Genomic DNA, 17,091 nt, shown 5'->3' with positions numbered 1-17,091 from the left:
GGCACCTGCTGCATGCTACCAGCTCATTTAGCAAAGTCTGAATAAAATAAAGACATTAAACCAGATATACATGTGTGCGCAATCACAGCACCAGGACAGAGGCATTCAGCGAGAAGCTGAAAAAAGCTCACTACAGGGATGGAGACAGCCCTCACCACTGGGGAAGCATTTAAATTCACTTTCCATTTCAGATGGCCAAAAAGCAGCTGCAGAGGCCTGGCAAACTCAAGCCATGCAGGCTGCCACCCATCCTTGCACTGCAAGAAAGGAAACTCCGTGCCAGAGGTGCCACCCCACGCAGCATGTCCCAGGGATGGGAAAGCATCCTCTGCTTCTCCAACAGCAGACATGTTGCTTTGCTACAGATCAGAGACAAGGCTGCAAGTGCCCTGCTGATGGTGTAATCAAGCTCGTCCCCATGCACCAGGCATGAGCCTCTCTGCCACAGGGAGCCATGCCGGCCAGCACCGTGCCTCCAGCAAGGTGCCTGCTCCCCTTGCCGCACAGACAATGCACGTTTCCCAAGCAGGTGCACAACTTGGAGGAAAAAAATAATGACCGCATGAGAAAAGTGGTCCTGGGACCAGCAAACCAGAGGCTAAAAGCATCATTGGTAGTTACCCAGAAGAGCATCCTGCAAGGTGGAGAGCGTCTCCCCGTGCAGGTGCCAAGGACCCCTCCGCTTCCACCTCAAATTGGTGCTGGCCACTGCACAGGCAGTTTGCTAGGTCCGCTCTGCACAACCCATGCCACCGATTCTGACAGAATTAATATTTTCTGATCCTTTGCACTACAATTCCACAGCTTCTCTAGCACATTTTGAAGGCAGAATTTGCACCTATTCCAATAAGAACATTAAAATAATGTTGAAACCACTTAAAGAGGGGTTATTTTTCCCTTGGTCTTGATCAGTAGCCCTTTTTCCCCCGCCCTGAAATGATCGGTGTTCTTCAGAAAGAAACGTCCTCTTAATTCAGCAAGATTTAAAGAACATTTTTTAAAGTTATTTCTCAGGAAGAAAGGATTTCATATATGCTTTTGTATCTGAGAATACTAAATACATTTATATAAATTAATCCATAAGAGAGGGCAAAAGTCTGAGATTAAGAGCTTCAGAAATATTAGTGAATTATTTTGGAATTCTGTATTAAAAGCAAAACCTCAGATATTAGGAAAAACTGCCATTTTTCAGTGTTTGGCTTCTGTATCAAAATGCAGGCTAGCATCTGTCTTTGCATCTGTCAAAACAAAGGTCAGTCATTTTATGGAAACTTAAACACAACACCCTTGATCCTCTGTTTCTGGTTTATTTTTAAGCGGGATGTGACTTCCAACTAATAAAATAAGATTTTTCTAATACAGTTCATACTAAAATTACATTATCCCAGAAAACTCAGATTACAAGAAAAACACGTCCGATAACATTTTCCCTTTATAATAAGGTGATGATATTTTGGGATTGATTTCAACTGCCTCTATAACCTTTGCAACTAATATTTCATTTTTCGACTTATAAAGCAATGGTGTAACCAAAGAAAATGCAACAGAAACGCGACAGTATCAGAAAGAATTTAGCCACCCTGAATGAAATGGTTATCTGAAGGCAAACCGAAAAGAAAACAAAGCGAGCCTCATAATAAAAAGGTATTCCTCTCTCCAAATCAAATTTCCTCAGCGCAAGGAAAAAAAATTAATGGAAATAGAACCAAAAGGTAAAAATTAAATCAAATAGGGTTGGGGCTTTTATTATGTTGCCAGACTAAGACATGATTAACATCTATGTTATTTTGCCATCAATTTCTTTAAGGCAATTTGATTTGTGCTGTTCCCACTCTGAGCGCATACATAAACCACACTGTCCAAAGCCTGCACTGTAAATCACGCAAATTAGGAATGGCTGAATATTCTGGTTAACGCAGAGATGAACGCTTCCCGACCCAGAGGTACAATCTTTGGCATTAGCCGCAAGACAGGTAAAACTGAATTTTATCAAAATAAAGCACATACTATAACAGAGAACAATTTTGCAAAATGATTTTGCAAAAATATTTTTCAAAACAATTTCACAAAAAAAATTTGCAAAACAATTTGCAAAAACATTTTTGCAAGTATTTTATAGGAGAGACTTGAGGAGCAACTGTTATCTTAAGCTAACCCCCTTGCTCACGCACCTATCTCTCCCATAATCCCACCTCCCTCCGACACAGACTTAAATTTCCTCTACAAGAGATTCATTTAAGACAGTTCTTAAGCATCCAAAGCTCTTTTAACCCATACTGGAGCCCCAGACCCAACTGATTTCATGATTCTTCCCTGATTTTCATCAGTAGGGAAAGTTGCATGCGGCAGGTGGTCTTCCACCAACACAACCTTTTAAATCTTCTTACCTTCCGCAAAGAGCCGCTTTAGTGCTGATTTGGCGTGAGGGGGGTCCAGACAGATGGCCAGTCTTTTCACGTTTGGAAAGGATGAAAAATGCTACGGGGGAAAAAAATCCCAGTGATTTTTTTCGCTGTACGGCGCAGAGGGCTCCAAACCTCATTGGCCCTGGGGGAGCCACCACGTGGCATGGGTTGAAGAGCACGTGACCCACTTTCTCCCAAATCCCTCGGTTTGCTGGAAAGGGGGATGCACCCACCGCTGATGTTTTTGTCATTTCAGTGGGCTTTGATTTTTTTTTTTTTTTTAAAGGCCACTGAGCAAATTGGGTTGCCTTCAGGCAATGAGGGCGAACCAGCCAACACTTTCAACATGAAGAAGAAGGGAGCTTGAGATGAGCACCCATGCCTGTGCGCAGAGGGAAATTTGGAGGTGCTTTACCAGGGTACCGGCAGAGTGGTGTGTGCCCATCCCCTTCAGGGACAGAGCCTCCAGGAGGGAGAGGAGGGAGTACAGCAGCACACATTTGGCCACTGGTGATGGGCTGTGCTAAACCATCCATCTCAGAGGCAGACAGCAGCAGAGGGAAGGACCAGGCTGAAGCCCTGACTGCAGACCCCAGAGCTCAGCTGGCTCCCTTAGCCTTGGAGGAAGGGGATGTGTTACAACCTCTCCATCACTAAAAAAAAGATAATCTCATGCCCCTGCATTGCTGTTGAACCCCCCAGCATGATCCTGTCCTCTGCTGTCCTCCTGGCACAGTGGTTGCAGCAACCAACTGCTGGAAGAGACGACAAGTCTCCTGCTTTTGGATGTAAGTCTGCCTCCAAAGGCAGAGGGTCTGCTGAAGAGCTTTCTTGGAAGAAGGACCAAGTGCAGTGGAGGGATTGTGGCACACACTGGGTGGGCATCGCCTGCTCCCACCATCACATGGCCATGCCAGGCTCAAAGGACATTTCAAAGTGTCCCCCAACAGACACTTGCCAAAATTAAAATGCAGAACAATTCTGGGGATGTTCTGCCCCAGAAGGGTCCCCGAGGCCCCATGGAGCAAGGCGAGACAAGCCACAGCTCCCAGCATCTGACTTGACTGAGCCCCCATATGGTATGGCTGTGAAAGGGCTGCCAAGGGAAGGTGAGAACCAGCAATAGCTTTTAGCCCTGGCACCTTTCGTGTGGGAGCAATCCCTGGATGTTTTCAATTGCAGAGCTGGGCTCTGGTGAGAGAGAGAGAGGGAGAGAGAGTGTTGGGACCATGGGAGGTTAGGCTTTGGTGAGAAAGCACAGCTCTGGCAACCTCCATGCCTTCTTGGCATCACCACCATGCCCTGACCCAGCACTCAGCCTGACTGCTGGTTCTCCATCACAGCTGTTCCCCCACACATAGCTCTGCCACAGGGACTGGAGGCATCATGAGCACAGTCCTTATTTCCAGGTCCTTCCTGAGGCCAGACTGTCTCACCATGCTATTATCAAAGATGGATGTACAGCAATAAAATGCCCCAAATGGTGTAGAGAAGTGCAGGGTTTCACCTGAAATCCTCTCTGGCTCGGAGAGTCAAACTTCTCCAGCCACCAGACAGACAATGGAGCATTTTATTCCAACAAAACCAGCCGAGGGAGAAACACGCCATACTCAAATGCAAACTACAGACACAGCCAAAAGCACTCAGCTCACTGCTTTCCCCTCCCACGTTTTGTGATGGCTAACATGCAAAGGGAGAGAAGAAAGCCCCCCACCTTCCAGCCCTGCAGCTCCCTGTTCACAGACCCCTCATCCTTCCCCAGTGATGCCCAGCTACATCTGGCTCCTGACTAATCTTCTGAATAATTATATAATAGAGAGGCAGGCAGAGAAATAATTTTAGGCCACTCTGTCGATAGAAAGCAAGCTGGATTAAAAGATCAGAACAAGCAATACTTAGATTAAAATGGTTTGTTATTTTCAGCTGTGGAAAATCTGTGGCTAAAGCACAGAAGATATTGAGGGAAGGTGCATCATCTTTCTTTCCCTAAAAAAGAGCTTTCTACATATTAGCCACGGCAAGTTCTAGGTTTCCAACCTACAGTCATGTTTTGTTTCCCAACAGATCAAAGAAATACAATTTGCCCATTCATATGGCATTTTATCTAAAGACTTAAGAGCAGCATGGAGATGCTTCAAGTTACATTTTGCTCTGCAAGATGAGTCCAAATTAAACACCATCAAGTCATCGCTGCATGTTAGGACATCAGACCTCTCGAGTCAGGAGAATTGGCATTTGGCTCGGTAGACGACTTCATTACCTATAAGAAACATGCCTCCTGGCACACGGTATGGGTTTTATTGGTACCAATGCTTTTGCCTTTAGCATGTGCCTCCCCGCACCCCCGAGCTGATGGCAGGCAGATGCCAGGCTTACCGGTGGCGGAGAGGCGGCGGCGGCTGGGAGAAGCCCATCAGACAATGGGGCAGCATTCTGCAGCCGCCTATATGGTGTCCCCCTGGCCCCCAGCAAGGTCGGCAGCGTGGGGTGCCGTGCCAGGTGCCATTCTGACTGATCGCTTTGGAAAAGCGTGAAGGGGAGGCAGGAAAAAAATGGTGAGAAAGGGACATGACGTTGGGGGCCAAGCTCTCCGCAGGGCACGGCACAGCACTTATCAGCTGCATCCAGATCAATGCCACTAGCTTTGCTCATTCACCTTCAAGTTCAGATTAAGCAGAAGGGTCAAACTGGGAAATCGTCTGCCACTGGCAGGCATGTCCCCCACCACCAGGCAGCCTCATATCGCACCCTGGCCAGCTCTTCCCCTTGCTGGCATGGACACTTCCCACCCAAGCAGCTTGCTTGCCCCACAGCATCTCCAGCCCCCAGCATCAGCACTGACCACTCACTGCATTGCCTGGATGCAAGATGGAGCAGCAGCAGTTTCCCAGTGCCAAGTGGTCTCCAAAACCAGAGTCCTCTTCCAGGTGTCCCTCACACCTGTAGGTTTTTCTGTAACATAGTCATGGTACTACATGCACAGGATCAGCTCTGAGTTCAAAGGATGAAATCCCATGGGGCAAGAGGTCCCAGAGACAGCCTTGAAGGGGGCTTAGTATTTAAAATGAAAACAACACCTTGCTTTGCATTTTGAGCCGGAAGCTCCTGGCTTGCACAGAGCTGGGCACCAGGCTCCTCTCCCACCTGTGGATGTAGGAGAGGGGCCAGGGCACAAGCCTGGAAGAAGAGACGGGATGTTGGACAGTGAGTGTGGGAAGGCAGAAAAGTGAGGTCAGAGACCTTTCTGGAGGGAGGCGGGAGCTACAGGATGTCATGATGTTCATCCAAACTTATTGCAGGAAAGTGTCTACACTAAAGCCAGAGAGAAAAAAAAATGCACTGGCTGGTCAGATTTGGGTTATGAACGCTTGTGGGAGGACAGTTTGGGGACTTGGTCCCAGGCTGGACACTCAGTCCCCCCAGCAAGTCCATGACCTGGTTTTCATAGAGTTGGCTACAGGGAGCCCTTCCCCAAGATGTGCCATGCTCAGGGGATGCCAGCAAGCAGGGAAGAGGCAGAACCCTCCCAGGATGCACTCTGAAACGCATCCTTCCTTTAGCTTGTGGCCCCCAAGCTACCACTGGGAAAGCTAAAGCCACCCTCCACCTCCCCAAAAACTCCTCTATAGATGGATGTGTTTGTAAGAGGCTGCCCATAGCACACAGGAGGCACAGACAGCGACAGCAGAGACTTCAGATGATGTGCCCTTAAGGCCAGGTGCAACCAGTAGCCACTGCATTGCCAGTGAGCTTGGACAAGCCTCCTCACAGGTTTCTGGGCGAGTTCTACCCTTGTTGCCCCTTACGGGGTCACCTGCAGCTCCTCTGAGAAACCCTCCATCCTCTTATCCAAAAGGTACCATCTTGTCACAGGTATAGGTCTCTCCCACGGTTTTAGGTGCAGAAAACAAGGATTAGAGACACTTTTAAAAGGAAAAGGGGAGAAGAGAGGTGGGTTTGCCTGTCGCTACAACATTTGTGCTTTATGGAGCTGTCTTCTCTCTTGGAGTCACATGTTCTCCTCTTTGCTAATGGAAAATGTTGCCCCGCCATCCATTTGCAATAGTCAATGCCTGGGACGACACAATGGCCCCAGGCCAAAGCAGATCTATTTTAGTAATAAAAGCAGAGTGGCTGATGAAAATTACCCCATCTATGCACTTCCCAGCTTAGCTCTTTAGCTGGTTTTAATGGAACCCTGTGACCAGTGTGGCAGAAAGCAGGCAGCTGAGTGCAGGAAGGCAGAGGCAGCAGAATGTGAGACCTGCACAGGTGCAGAACTGCACTGGCCCCTTTGCAGAGAGAGGCCCCAGCAGCAAAACACACCTCTCATAGAAGCCCTGAGAGAAGGACTGCACTGTGCAGGGAGCAAAAACCCCTTCCCCTTTTTGCTCACGCCACAGCGTTGCCCCTCACGTGGATCTAGGTCCCTGTGGTGCAGCAGTACCTCTGTCTGCAGAGCCCAACCATGTCCTCCCTGCAGGTGTTTTATAGCCCAAGGGAGACCCCAGTGCAGTTGCAAAGACCACCCAGCATTTGGAAAGGGACTGAGCTCGCCTTACCTTACCCTGCAGGCTGGCCTTGAGCTCCAGAGCAATTCCTCAGAGGGTCCAGTTGCACCAGAAGAGGGCATGCTGAGCATGGGGCAGAAACTGGGGGTTCACAGCACAAGCCTGCAGACCAGGACATGGCAGAGGTTAGGCATAGCATGGAGGAGGGACACCCGATGGCTGTTTACCATCCAGGAAAACAAAATTTCAGAGAGAAATAAAACATGGTTTCGGTTCAAGGGGACAAAACGATCGGGAGCATCACCTCCAGGTTGTTTATGGGGCAGGCAGCAAAGCCCTGCCTCTACTTTTCTTTACATTCAAAGCAGGTTTGGGCAGGTCCTGCCTCAGCATCTACTGACTAAGGGAAGTCATCTGAAGATCCAGGCTGTGGAGGATGGGGTCCCCAGGACAAAACCCCAGCAAGGTCCCCCAGGTGACTACAGCCCAGTGATCTGGCTGCAGGAACTGCCCCCATGGGGGGAGCACGAGCCAGGGGTCTCCTTCATCCAGAAATCACACCACCACAGCAATGGAAATAATCCAGCATGTTTCCGTGACATGGGCACAGGGTTATTTTTATTGCTTTATTTTTGCTGCTGCTCCCAGTAAGTTAACTGGGGCATGCATTACCCATCAATAAAATCAATTGAGCAGCCTGAGCCGTTAATAAGATGAGTCCCAGAGGGCAGGAAAACCTCTCCATTGCCCAAAATATTCTTCGGGCAGTGGGATGGGTGAGCTGCAGGCCCCACTCATCACTCCGACTTGGTGCTGCTCTTGACATGTTGGGGCAGCTTGTGTGTTATAAGGAGAAACCTTCCCCTTCCCAGTGACTCAGCAGCCACTGCACTCATCCCCAGCGACCTGGGCACAAGGGTCTGATGCTGCTGCCATGGGAAGGAGCCTGTTGGTGGGAGGGGAGCCCATGGGACCCTGAAGTCACTCTTCAGTCCCATCTGCTGCTTAAGCAGCATCAGGACTAAGATCAGACCAGGTAGCCCAGGGCTTTATCCCTTTGGGACTTGAAAACCTCCCAGGATGGAGACTGCACAGACTCTCTCAGTGACAAACTATCCTCAGAATTAATGTTTTTTCCCCCCACAATATCTTATATGTCTCTCTGAACGGCAGCCATGACCTCCAAGGTAGCAACTGCATCACCAGCAAGCGGACAGGTCCCAGACAAATTGCCAAAAAAAAACCTGGAGAAGATGGAAAACCCAAACTGTGACTCACCGTTGGAGGAGCAGCCAAGGGAGGTCAGGGAGGCCGTGGGGCAGAGGGCTGGGGATCAGAAGTGGAGGCAGCAGGGAAGGATCTGGAAGGCAGCACATCTCAGCACCTTGGGGTGCCCGGCCAGCCACCCCCCCAAAGATCCCACCAGAGCATCCTCCTGGCACCACCAGCACGGCCAAGGGTAACCCGGGGGATGGGGAAGCACATGGGTAAAACATGCCCAAGCAGAAGAATCCTTGGTAAATTTCTTTATGCTGATTAGCACAAACTTCTGGTCACTGATTCCAGTGTTGAGAAAACAAAGAAAAACCCCTGACCACGGCACCAGCTTCATCAAAGTACCTGTGAACAAGAGGACTCAGACAACGATTCAGGATGCTGGAAGGACAAGGCTTTGCAAGGAAACTCCCTGTCCTGCTCCCCAGCGCCTGTGCAGGCACAAGCCCCTCTGTTCCAGCCTGGTGGGTGCACCCTGCCTCCCCACTGCCCACACAGGCACAGAGCAGTGACCCACAGCAATGCAGCCCACAAATTCGAGGAAAGAAAGTTTCATATGTCTTTCGGGTCACAGGTTTGAGTTTATCTCAAGGCAACGCTTAGCATTCAGGAAATGTGTCATTAAAGAATTTGCCAGCAGTTTTATTAATCAAATATTGGTCCATCTCCCAGCAGTTCTGCTTCTTGTTATGTTACAACCCTTCCACCCTTACACTAACATGCTCCACACGACCCCATGGTATTGCACTGTGCACCATGCGCACACCCACGCACAGAAACTTCTGCTTGCAGCACAGCTTTATGCTCTAAATGTTTGGTTCAGGTAGAATTGTAAGCCAGTCTCAAAAACTGCTATTTCTATGTCTTGCAGCCCCCTGAGATGCACAGGAGCAGGTCAGTCAAACCACACGCTTGTCTAGCCACCTAACCTATGTTTTCTGTGATTAAGGTGCAGGTCACCTCCAGGTACTGATGTGCCTGCATTTCTCAGAGGACTGGTGTAATGCAGGGGACAAACCTCAGTTCCAGCATGGGTATGAATGCACCTCAAGTAATCCAAAGCTGCCTCCAAGCAGAAACATCAGCACTGCAAAGCACATCTTGACCACAGCTGCTCTAAGCATCCCCCAACACCTCCCTTAGGGCTGTTTCCAGAAGACCTCTGCCAGGTGCAGCCATCCGGCAGCACCACCACAGCCAAAGAGATATTGGCTGTGGCAGCTGCCTGTGTCCTCACACCACACAACAGTGGGGTCTTGCTCATCAGTAACCAATGCAAGGCAATCAGGAGCTGTCTTAAAAGGCAGCATCACAAACTTATGGACAAGCAACCTTTTGGTCTGCTGGTAGGCTATCACCCTCGCCATCATCTCTCAAATCCTCTCTCCAGCATGGCTAAAGCCCCTGCACCTTGTGTCTGCTCTGGCAGTACAAGCAGAGGAGTCAATTATTTTTTTTCTGGTTGTTCCTCTCCAGTGAAACAAGTATTGGTGCTGCGAGAAAGACACCAGCAAGCTTATCACATCAAAAGCTTTCTATCTCCTGATCCATGGCAGTGGAGAGCATGGCTCCATCCCTGCACAGCCAGCTCGCCCAGTAGCTCTCATGGGCTAGGTCCCATTAGCAAATTTGGTCAGCAGTGTTCACAAGGGATCACCCAGGATGCTGAAGGAGTCATTTGTGAACAGCAGAGTGGCAGAGGTGTCCAGATCCCTGCAAAATCACACCTGTTGCTCCCAGATAAAAGCACCTGAGGATGCAATGAATTCCAATGCACTGAGGTGGCCAGTCCCCCCAAAAGTTAACCTTTGTAGACTATGACGTTTCAACATCCTTAACTCACCCCGGAGAGGCACCAAGCATCCTGAGCAGCATGGACCCCATGCAGGACAGCACTCTCCAGAGGCTTAGCAGCACCCTCAGCTTGACACCACCCATGCATGCTGGAGGACTTGGCCACCCTGTTCCAGTGGGCTCAAAATTTCACAACATTTCTTCTTGAGTGGGTAAGGAGGAATCATGGAGATGTGGCCAAATGTCCTCTGAAGAGAGTTTGACCATGTGGCATCAATAGGATGAAAAGGTGAATGAACTGTGTGTGGCTCCCTGCTCATGCCCAACCTCGGAGGGGAGCTGACAGGTACTTCCACACATGAGCAGGTCCTGCGCCTGGTCCCATGAGGCTGTGACTCCTCCACTTTCACTTAGGCTGAGCAAGCTGGCAAGCACTACTCTTGAGGTCATCTGCAGGCATTCAAAGCATCACCTAGGCACAGGGGCTGACCCTGGCACTGCCTCGGTGGGTGGCCAGAGCACCCCAGCTCTCACGCTGCCCTGTTCCCTAGCCCAACCCAGCAGATCACACTGGGAATCATTTTTAAGGGTCCCTCAGAATAAAGCTTGCTCAGGCAAAAACAGATTTTCAGCAGCCCTGCCCAGAGTCTCCCCACCTCTGTATCTATGCTAGGATGGAGATGCAGAAGCAGCTTCCTCAGGACCCTGGCATGCTGCCCCATCCCACCATCCCAAATACCAGCAGATCCTCCGATACCCCCTACTACATATCACCACACCTACCCACCCACCCCACTCGCCCACCCCCCAAAAAAAAAAGCCTGATCCAAAACCCAGCCTGCCTGTACTGCAAACTCAACCAGCCAAGCTGACTTCAGTACCTGCGAGTACTTGGCTGTTTGTGCCCATAGGGCATCTTGATTGGCCCTGTGTTTGGGGTTGGGACTACGGGGGTGCCTGTGTGGGGTCCAAGGTTTGCAGAGAGCATGAATAGCTTGCAGATGTCCTCTCGCTTTGCTGCAACGCTCCAGGGGAAACTCAAGCTCTTTGGGAAAACATGCTGTGCAGCTGGTGAGGGGTGCACCGGATGGGATGGGATTGGGATCACAGAATCACAGGTTGGAAGGGACCTCGGGGATCATCTAGTCCAACTTTCTAGGAAAAGCACAGCCTAGACAAGATGGCCCAGCACCCTGTCCAGACGACTCTTAAAGGTGTCCAACATGGCCGAGTCAACCACTTCCCTGGGGAGATTATTCCAATGCTTGACTGTCCTCACTGTGAAAAATTGTCCTCTGGTGTCCAACCGGAATCTCCCCAAGAGCAACTTGTGTCCATTCCCCCTTGTCCTCTCCATGTGACTCCTTGTAAAAAGGGAGTCTCCATCTTCTTTGTAGCTACCCCTTAAGTACTGATACATGGTCGTGAGATCCCCTCTAAGCCTCCTTTTCTCAAGGCTGAACAAACCCAGCTCTCCCAGCCTATCCTCATATGGCAGGCTTCCCAGTCCTTTGATCATCTTGGTGGCCCTTCTCTGGACCCCCTTCCAGCCTGTCCACATCCTTTTTGTATTGCAGTATGGGGATGTTCACCAAATCCCCCAGCTATAGTACACCTTATAGTGGAAACCTCAGCAAGACAGCTCCATCTGCACTGCTCCTCCAGGCTGCCAGCCCCCTTTGTGTTGAAGGAGACCCTGCTCGCATCCAGTCTGGGTGCAGCAGCCCCCATGCTGCTGGGATCTGCTTTGTTCTGCTGCTTGGGGTTTTCAGTGCAGACGTTCACTGCATAGGGGAGAGAACGATCCTCCCCTGACCTGTGTTCCCATCATCCGCCTTACTGGGTGTTATACGCAGACAGAGGCAATGATTTTAATGTCCCAGTGAACAGGCTGTCGGAACGCATCAGCCTCAAAGGGTAGGCTTTAGCGATGGCTTCTCCTCCCAGGCGCTGCCCGGCCAAGGAAAACCAATTCCAGTTCTGCACACACACAAACACACATGCCATGCATGTGCCACCAATGTCCATTACTTTCCAGCCTTTTAACAAAATTTTTCAAAACCCCACTCCTCAAGAGGGGAGGTGGTGAGCCCAAGGTGGGGGGCAGTAGGTGAGCTGCCACTGGGACAGCACAGCCACTGGGCAGGCACAGCGGGCAGCCCTGCAGGCAGGAACCAGCATGATGTGATGGGACCTGAGCGCTCTGAAGCCGTCAAGAGTCTCGGCAGAGATGAGCTGAGAAAAGCCATGAGCGGAGCTGACATCTGCCCCCTGGGCGGGTACCTAATAAGCGGAGACATTGTCCATTTGGGGAGACAAGGTAAAGTTAAAAGATTTCCAGGCTGACACCTGGCAGCCTCCATTGGTATTCCTGGCAAAAAGCAAGGGAAGGAGAAAGGAGACGGGGGCCGAAACCAGTCCCCCCATAGGCTCTGCAGCTGTGGGTGAGTGGGATGGGGATGGTGCTGGCATCTCAGCATCTTATCTCTGCTGCCCGGAGCTCCTCTCTATGTGATTATCTGCCACGTTAGAAGAGGAAACCGGTGCTTTCTGAGAGCTGTCCCACCGGAATGCATCAGCCTTAAAGGGCAGGCTTTAGCAATGGCTCCTCCCAGAGATGCTCCTGGGGGGTCCGTCGGGGTTCCGCACGGCCCCATGCCTGCCAAAAAGGCAGCAGCATGGGGAGAGTACATTCCTGGACCCAGCAGCATGCCAGACCTGCTTTTGGCTGAGATCTGGGCATGGGCAAAGGCTCCCATGTCCCACAGTCCCCACAGCCTGGGAGCAGGATGGCAGTCAGCAAAGCCCCAGCCCCCGGCATCACCAGGCAGACTCACCACCACTTCCACAAACCTAGTTCAGTCAGTCCCTATAAATCCAGTGTCCGTAAGCCCACTTGTCATCAGCTCTTCCTTAAGTTATCTCCAGCCTCTTTGTTACCCACCACCTTCAAACGGCACCTGGTGATGAGACGGGAGCGACAGAGCGGGAAAGGGGAGAGCCCCGTACCGTCCCTGTGACCTCCCGGTTTTCCCCTCTGGAAAATCTGGCTCTAAAAGCACTTGTGAGCCAGCAAACCTCTTCCCATTTACCCCCAAAGCCCCAACAGGCACGTTGTGGGTTCATCAAGGTGCTTTCCTCCCCACCCACACATCTGCTTTCCCAAAGGCCAAGGGGGTTTTACTGGACAATCATCATCTTGGGACCATCCTGGGTGGAAGGGGAGGTCCTTGAGCATCCTCAAGGCTTTCTACCAGCCAACAAACAGCTTAAAAAACTTGCCATTGCTCTGCACAGTTTTCATCAGCTTCATTGGCAAATGCCCTTGGGTCTAAACCACGTTGCAAGCAGGATTTTCACCCATGTAGCTCCAGGCTTTTTTGCTCCTTTCCAACAGATACAGCCAGAAGTGCCCGACCCAGGGTACAAACTCAAGGGTGGCTTTGCCCAGAATGCCTGGGAGCAGGGACAGCAGTTGGGCTCCAGCCGCTCCTCCCCAGCACCCGCTGACCTTCTGGGCTCAAGCAGATGGAGCGGCTGCAAATCCCTCCATAAGCTAGGGAAGGGGACTAATCTCCTAAAGGACAAATGAGTTGGCAAGGCGGGGGGGAGCTTGGCATTTCACCTTTTCCTCCCTCTTCCAGCAAATGCCAGCAGCAGCCAGCATGCCCAGAGGGACCCCAGCATCCTTGAGGGCAGAGGAGGCAGTGCCAGGTGCTTGGTTACTTGATGGAGACCTGGTTTTGGAACAAGCAGATATTTCATTTAGGTCACAGCAAGCTATGCCATAAGTGCCCTACAAAGGTAGAAACAGCAGCTGGTGTCTCCTTGGGGAAAACCACATCTGGTGAGCTTTTAAAACTTCCAGAGTGCACCCTAGCCACAAAGGACCAAGGCATCACTGCACATGAGAAGTTCTTGGTGGGCTTCGGAAGCCTTAGGAGCAACCACCGGGATGAGACGGACCATCCACCATTGGAGTAGGCTAGTTTAGATCCTCAGGATGGGATCTGAAGAGCCAAACATGCTCTCTCCAGAATCTAGACATCACTAAATGGATTAGGAGTGATGTAACGTGCTGACATCAAAGCACTTGAGCCGGAGCCAAGCCCCAGCAGCAGATGCCACCAGCAGCTCCCTAGGACATCACCCATGGCAAGGTCCACCCTATGCCTTTCAGAAGGGTGTTTCTGTCCAAAAAAACACGGAGCAGAGGTCAGCCCAAGGAGACCCCCAGGGTCTCACAGCCTGGTCCTGTTCCAGGGGCCATTTTCAAGCAGCCTCCCACTCATTTTCTTCCTGCTCTGGAAGCAACCAAGAGTGAGGAGATCAGCAAATTTGGTGCCATCCTCCATTCTTTTGGGTTGGTTTTTTTTCCCTTCCATCCTTTCTTTATCCCTCCTCCCTTGCTTAAGGGCTGGCAAAATTACTCCTGCGTGCTTGCAAGAGAGAAACGTCTCGCCTGATATTGTCAGCTCTACTCACAAAACTGTTTTTCCTATGCAACCGCAACAGGGAGAGCTGTTGATGACAGGCACGTTAGCTCTCATAAACACTTGAAAGGAGGAGGCTGCAACCCAGGGCAAGGACAGAGGCTGTACAGGCTGGGACATGCGGCATCTGGGCACAGTTTGCACCCTGGTCCTCTGACGGAGGAGCATAAATGGTGGGCAGAGCCTCGCAAAGCCCTGGCTGAGGTGAAACACACATCAGCATGGTACAGCATCACTTCTGCTGCTCGCCTGGGGAGCCAGACCCCCGGCGCAGAGGCCATATGCAAGCAAATGTCCTGGGAGATAAAGGGTGAACTATCCATGTGTGTCCCTGGGGAGCACAGCCACCCAAGCTGTGCAGTAAAAACAGGCGACTTCAGGTCCCTCACTCATATATCCCTTGCCTTGCACTGGTGTCCAAAATCCCCTGGAAGGGTAACACATTTTCCAGATGGGGAAACTGAGTCACAGAGGTGTCCAGACCAGTGAAGTGCCTGAAGAGGTCCCCCTAGGTAGATTTTTCAGCAGACACTAAAACCCTGGTGATGCTACAGGGCTACTTCTCTGCACCTCACCATGCACTCACCGTCTTCCTCATCATAGCCTTGTGTGACCTGCAAGATCCCTCACCCTGCACAAGCTCAGGGAGCCCACCCTGGGATCCACAAGGCATCCTACTCCCCTGGCACAAAGCACCCAACATAGCCAGATCAGAATAATCTCCCCCAAAGCTATTAGATGGCAGAAACATATGGATTTTGCCCACTGGATTTGGGCTTTGCAGCTCCCCAGGATTCCCAAGGTATGTTTCACGGAGTGGCTGCAGGCAGACACAGCAGAGAGGCTCATCTGCCCCATGGAGTCACACCATTACATGGAAGGGCTTCATGTCACAGATACTCTAGGGTGTCCTCTCTACAGCTCCCCAAAACATTGCCTTCATGTTATCGGTCAAATAAAAGCCTTTAAATAGTTAAATTTTTGCATATTTGAAGGAAGGTCAGAGGCACAGAGCAAGTCAGGCTGTGAGCATCTCTGCAGGTCTCTGGACCAGCTCCTGCCCCGAGCAGGGTCACTCCAGAGATGGATTATGCTGCTTGGCATGAAATAATTTCACACTGAGACCTCAAAACTTCTTCCGAGCCCTCCATTTTTTACTTGCACATTGGGAGGGGCTCTCCTGTGGGCTTTCCCACAGGAAAGGGAGGAGATGTTCGCTTCAAGGACTGAAACCAGGATGCCCTCGCCCACTGCCATCACTGAAAGTCCTTATTTTTATCATTTCAGAAGCAAAATGGGTAGTGGGGACCTCAACATAGATCATCCTAACATCACCTAGGGGATGGAGTGGCCACACACCACTCCTTGGCAGCAGAGACGTTCTGGCCTGGCCTTGCTACCTGCCAGCGTGAGCTGTGCCAGGGAGGGACATGCTGCCATCATGCCTGGAGTCCCCTGGGCAGCCCTGGACCTACAGCAGGCCATTCCTGCTGCCTTACCCCTGGGGCTGGTCCCCTGCACAGCGCGACTGGGAGGCACATCTGGCAGCGTTGGGAAGGTGACGGTGCAGCCAGCCAGGTGGCTCTTGCCCTGTGGACAAAAGGGATAAGAGTCAGGCTGTGCCAGGGTGAAAGCATCCTCCAAACAACACGCCCCAATGCAATGCAAGGCACTTGGCTGCCCAGCAGCAACCCCCCAAAATCCTCGCAAGGGTGATGGAGCAAAGATGTCGCAACCATGTCATGGGGGGACCTGGGGGGCAGAGCCTCCGTCATGGTGTGTTTGCATAAGGGGGAAGGTTTCAAGGCTTCAGGGTTTCAAGGTAGAGATCGCCTGCAGCACCCCCAGCCCCATGATGGCTGTGGTTCAGTGTTTCCACGAGTCCTGTGTTCATGCAATGTTCACTACGAACACGCCTGGGGGAGCTCCAAACCATGCACAGAGCAAAGCTTCACTTTGTGGTTGAGAAACCCCTCCATGAGCAGCAGCTCAGCCGCTAATGTCAGGAATAAGGAGAGCATTTGCCACCTTGCAGCAGCACGCCACTTATGTTTCCAAATACGTTGCTTAAGTTATTATCATTTAGTGGCTTTTAAAAAAAGACCCGGCTCCCTTCCCACCCTGAGCCAAGCATGGACAGGTTATGCTGGTCACTCACCCCACACCCATCACAGCAGGTCCCCGTCTGGGAGATACCTGCACAAGCGCTTCAGCATCACCCCGCACCCATGGGTGTCCCCCCAATTCCCTAAGGACAAGCCAGTCCTAGCACTGCTGGGAAGCAGTTTTTCCCAGACCTTGGGCCAGCACACTGAGGCCCTCCAGGGCACTTGGATTTTCAGTAGACCATCACCTTGCACTGGGAAGTCTGGACAAGGTTTACTCCTTGGTGGCAGAGATGCATGAGTCATCCTCCAGCCACTGCCCTTGAAACCAAGCCAAGAAAGCTTTTACCCAAAGCAGGCAGCATTAGGATACCAGATCCGGAGCTCCAGGATTAACCCCTTCCTGAGAGATGCTGGCTCGTTGCCCTTGCACGTGGACCCTTTCCCTCCTCCTCTGGTTGACCCTGGGTTTCCCCATCATGTGCACCCACCAGGCTGCTGGACACAA

At 51.2% G+C, this 17,091-nt stretch overlaps 1 protein-coding gene across 1 annotated transcript in view; it reads right to left on the bottom strand.

The window, feature by feature from the left end:
- PCBP3 (poly(rC) binding protein 3) overlaps positions 1-17,091 on the bottom strand; it is a 65,023-nt gene that overhangs the window by 44,619 nt on the left and 3,313 nt on the right. Inside the window, exons 2-4 of the mRNA XM_064452220.1 lie at positions 15,978-16,068; positions 8,195-8,276; positions 6,973-7,078 (exon numbers count right to left, since the gene is read on the bottom strand). Coding sequence (XP_064308290.1) covers positions 6,973-7,047 — 75 coding nt within the window. The 5' untranslated portion in view covers positions 7,048-7,078; positions 8,195-8,276; positions 15,978-16,068. The remainder of the gene's footprint in view (positions 1-6,972; positions 7,079-8,194; positions 8,277-15,977; positions 16,069-17,091) is intronic.

This window comes from Phalacrocorax carbo, chromosome 5 (genome assembly GCF_963921805.1).
Source record: "Phalacrocorax carbo chromosome 5, bPhaCar2.1, whole genome shotgun sequence".
Classification (NCBI taxonomy): Eukaryota; Metazoa; Chordata; class Aves; order Suliformes; family Phalacrocoracidae; genus Phalacrocorax; species Phalacrocorax carbo.
Note: the sequence above shows the minus strand (reverse complement) of the source record. Positions and strands in the feature narration are given on the sequence as shown.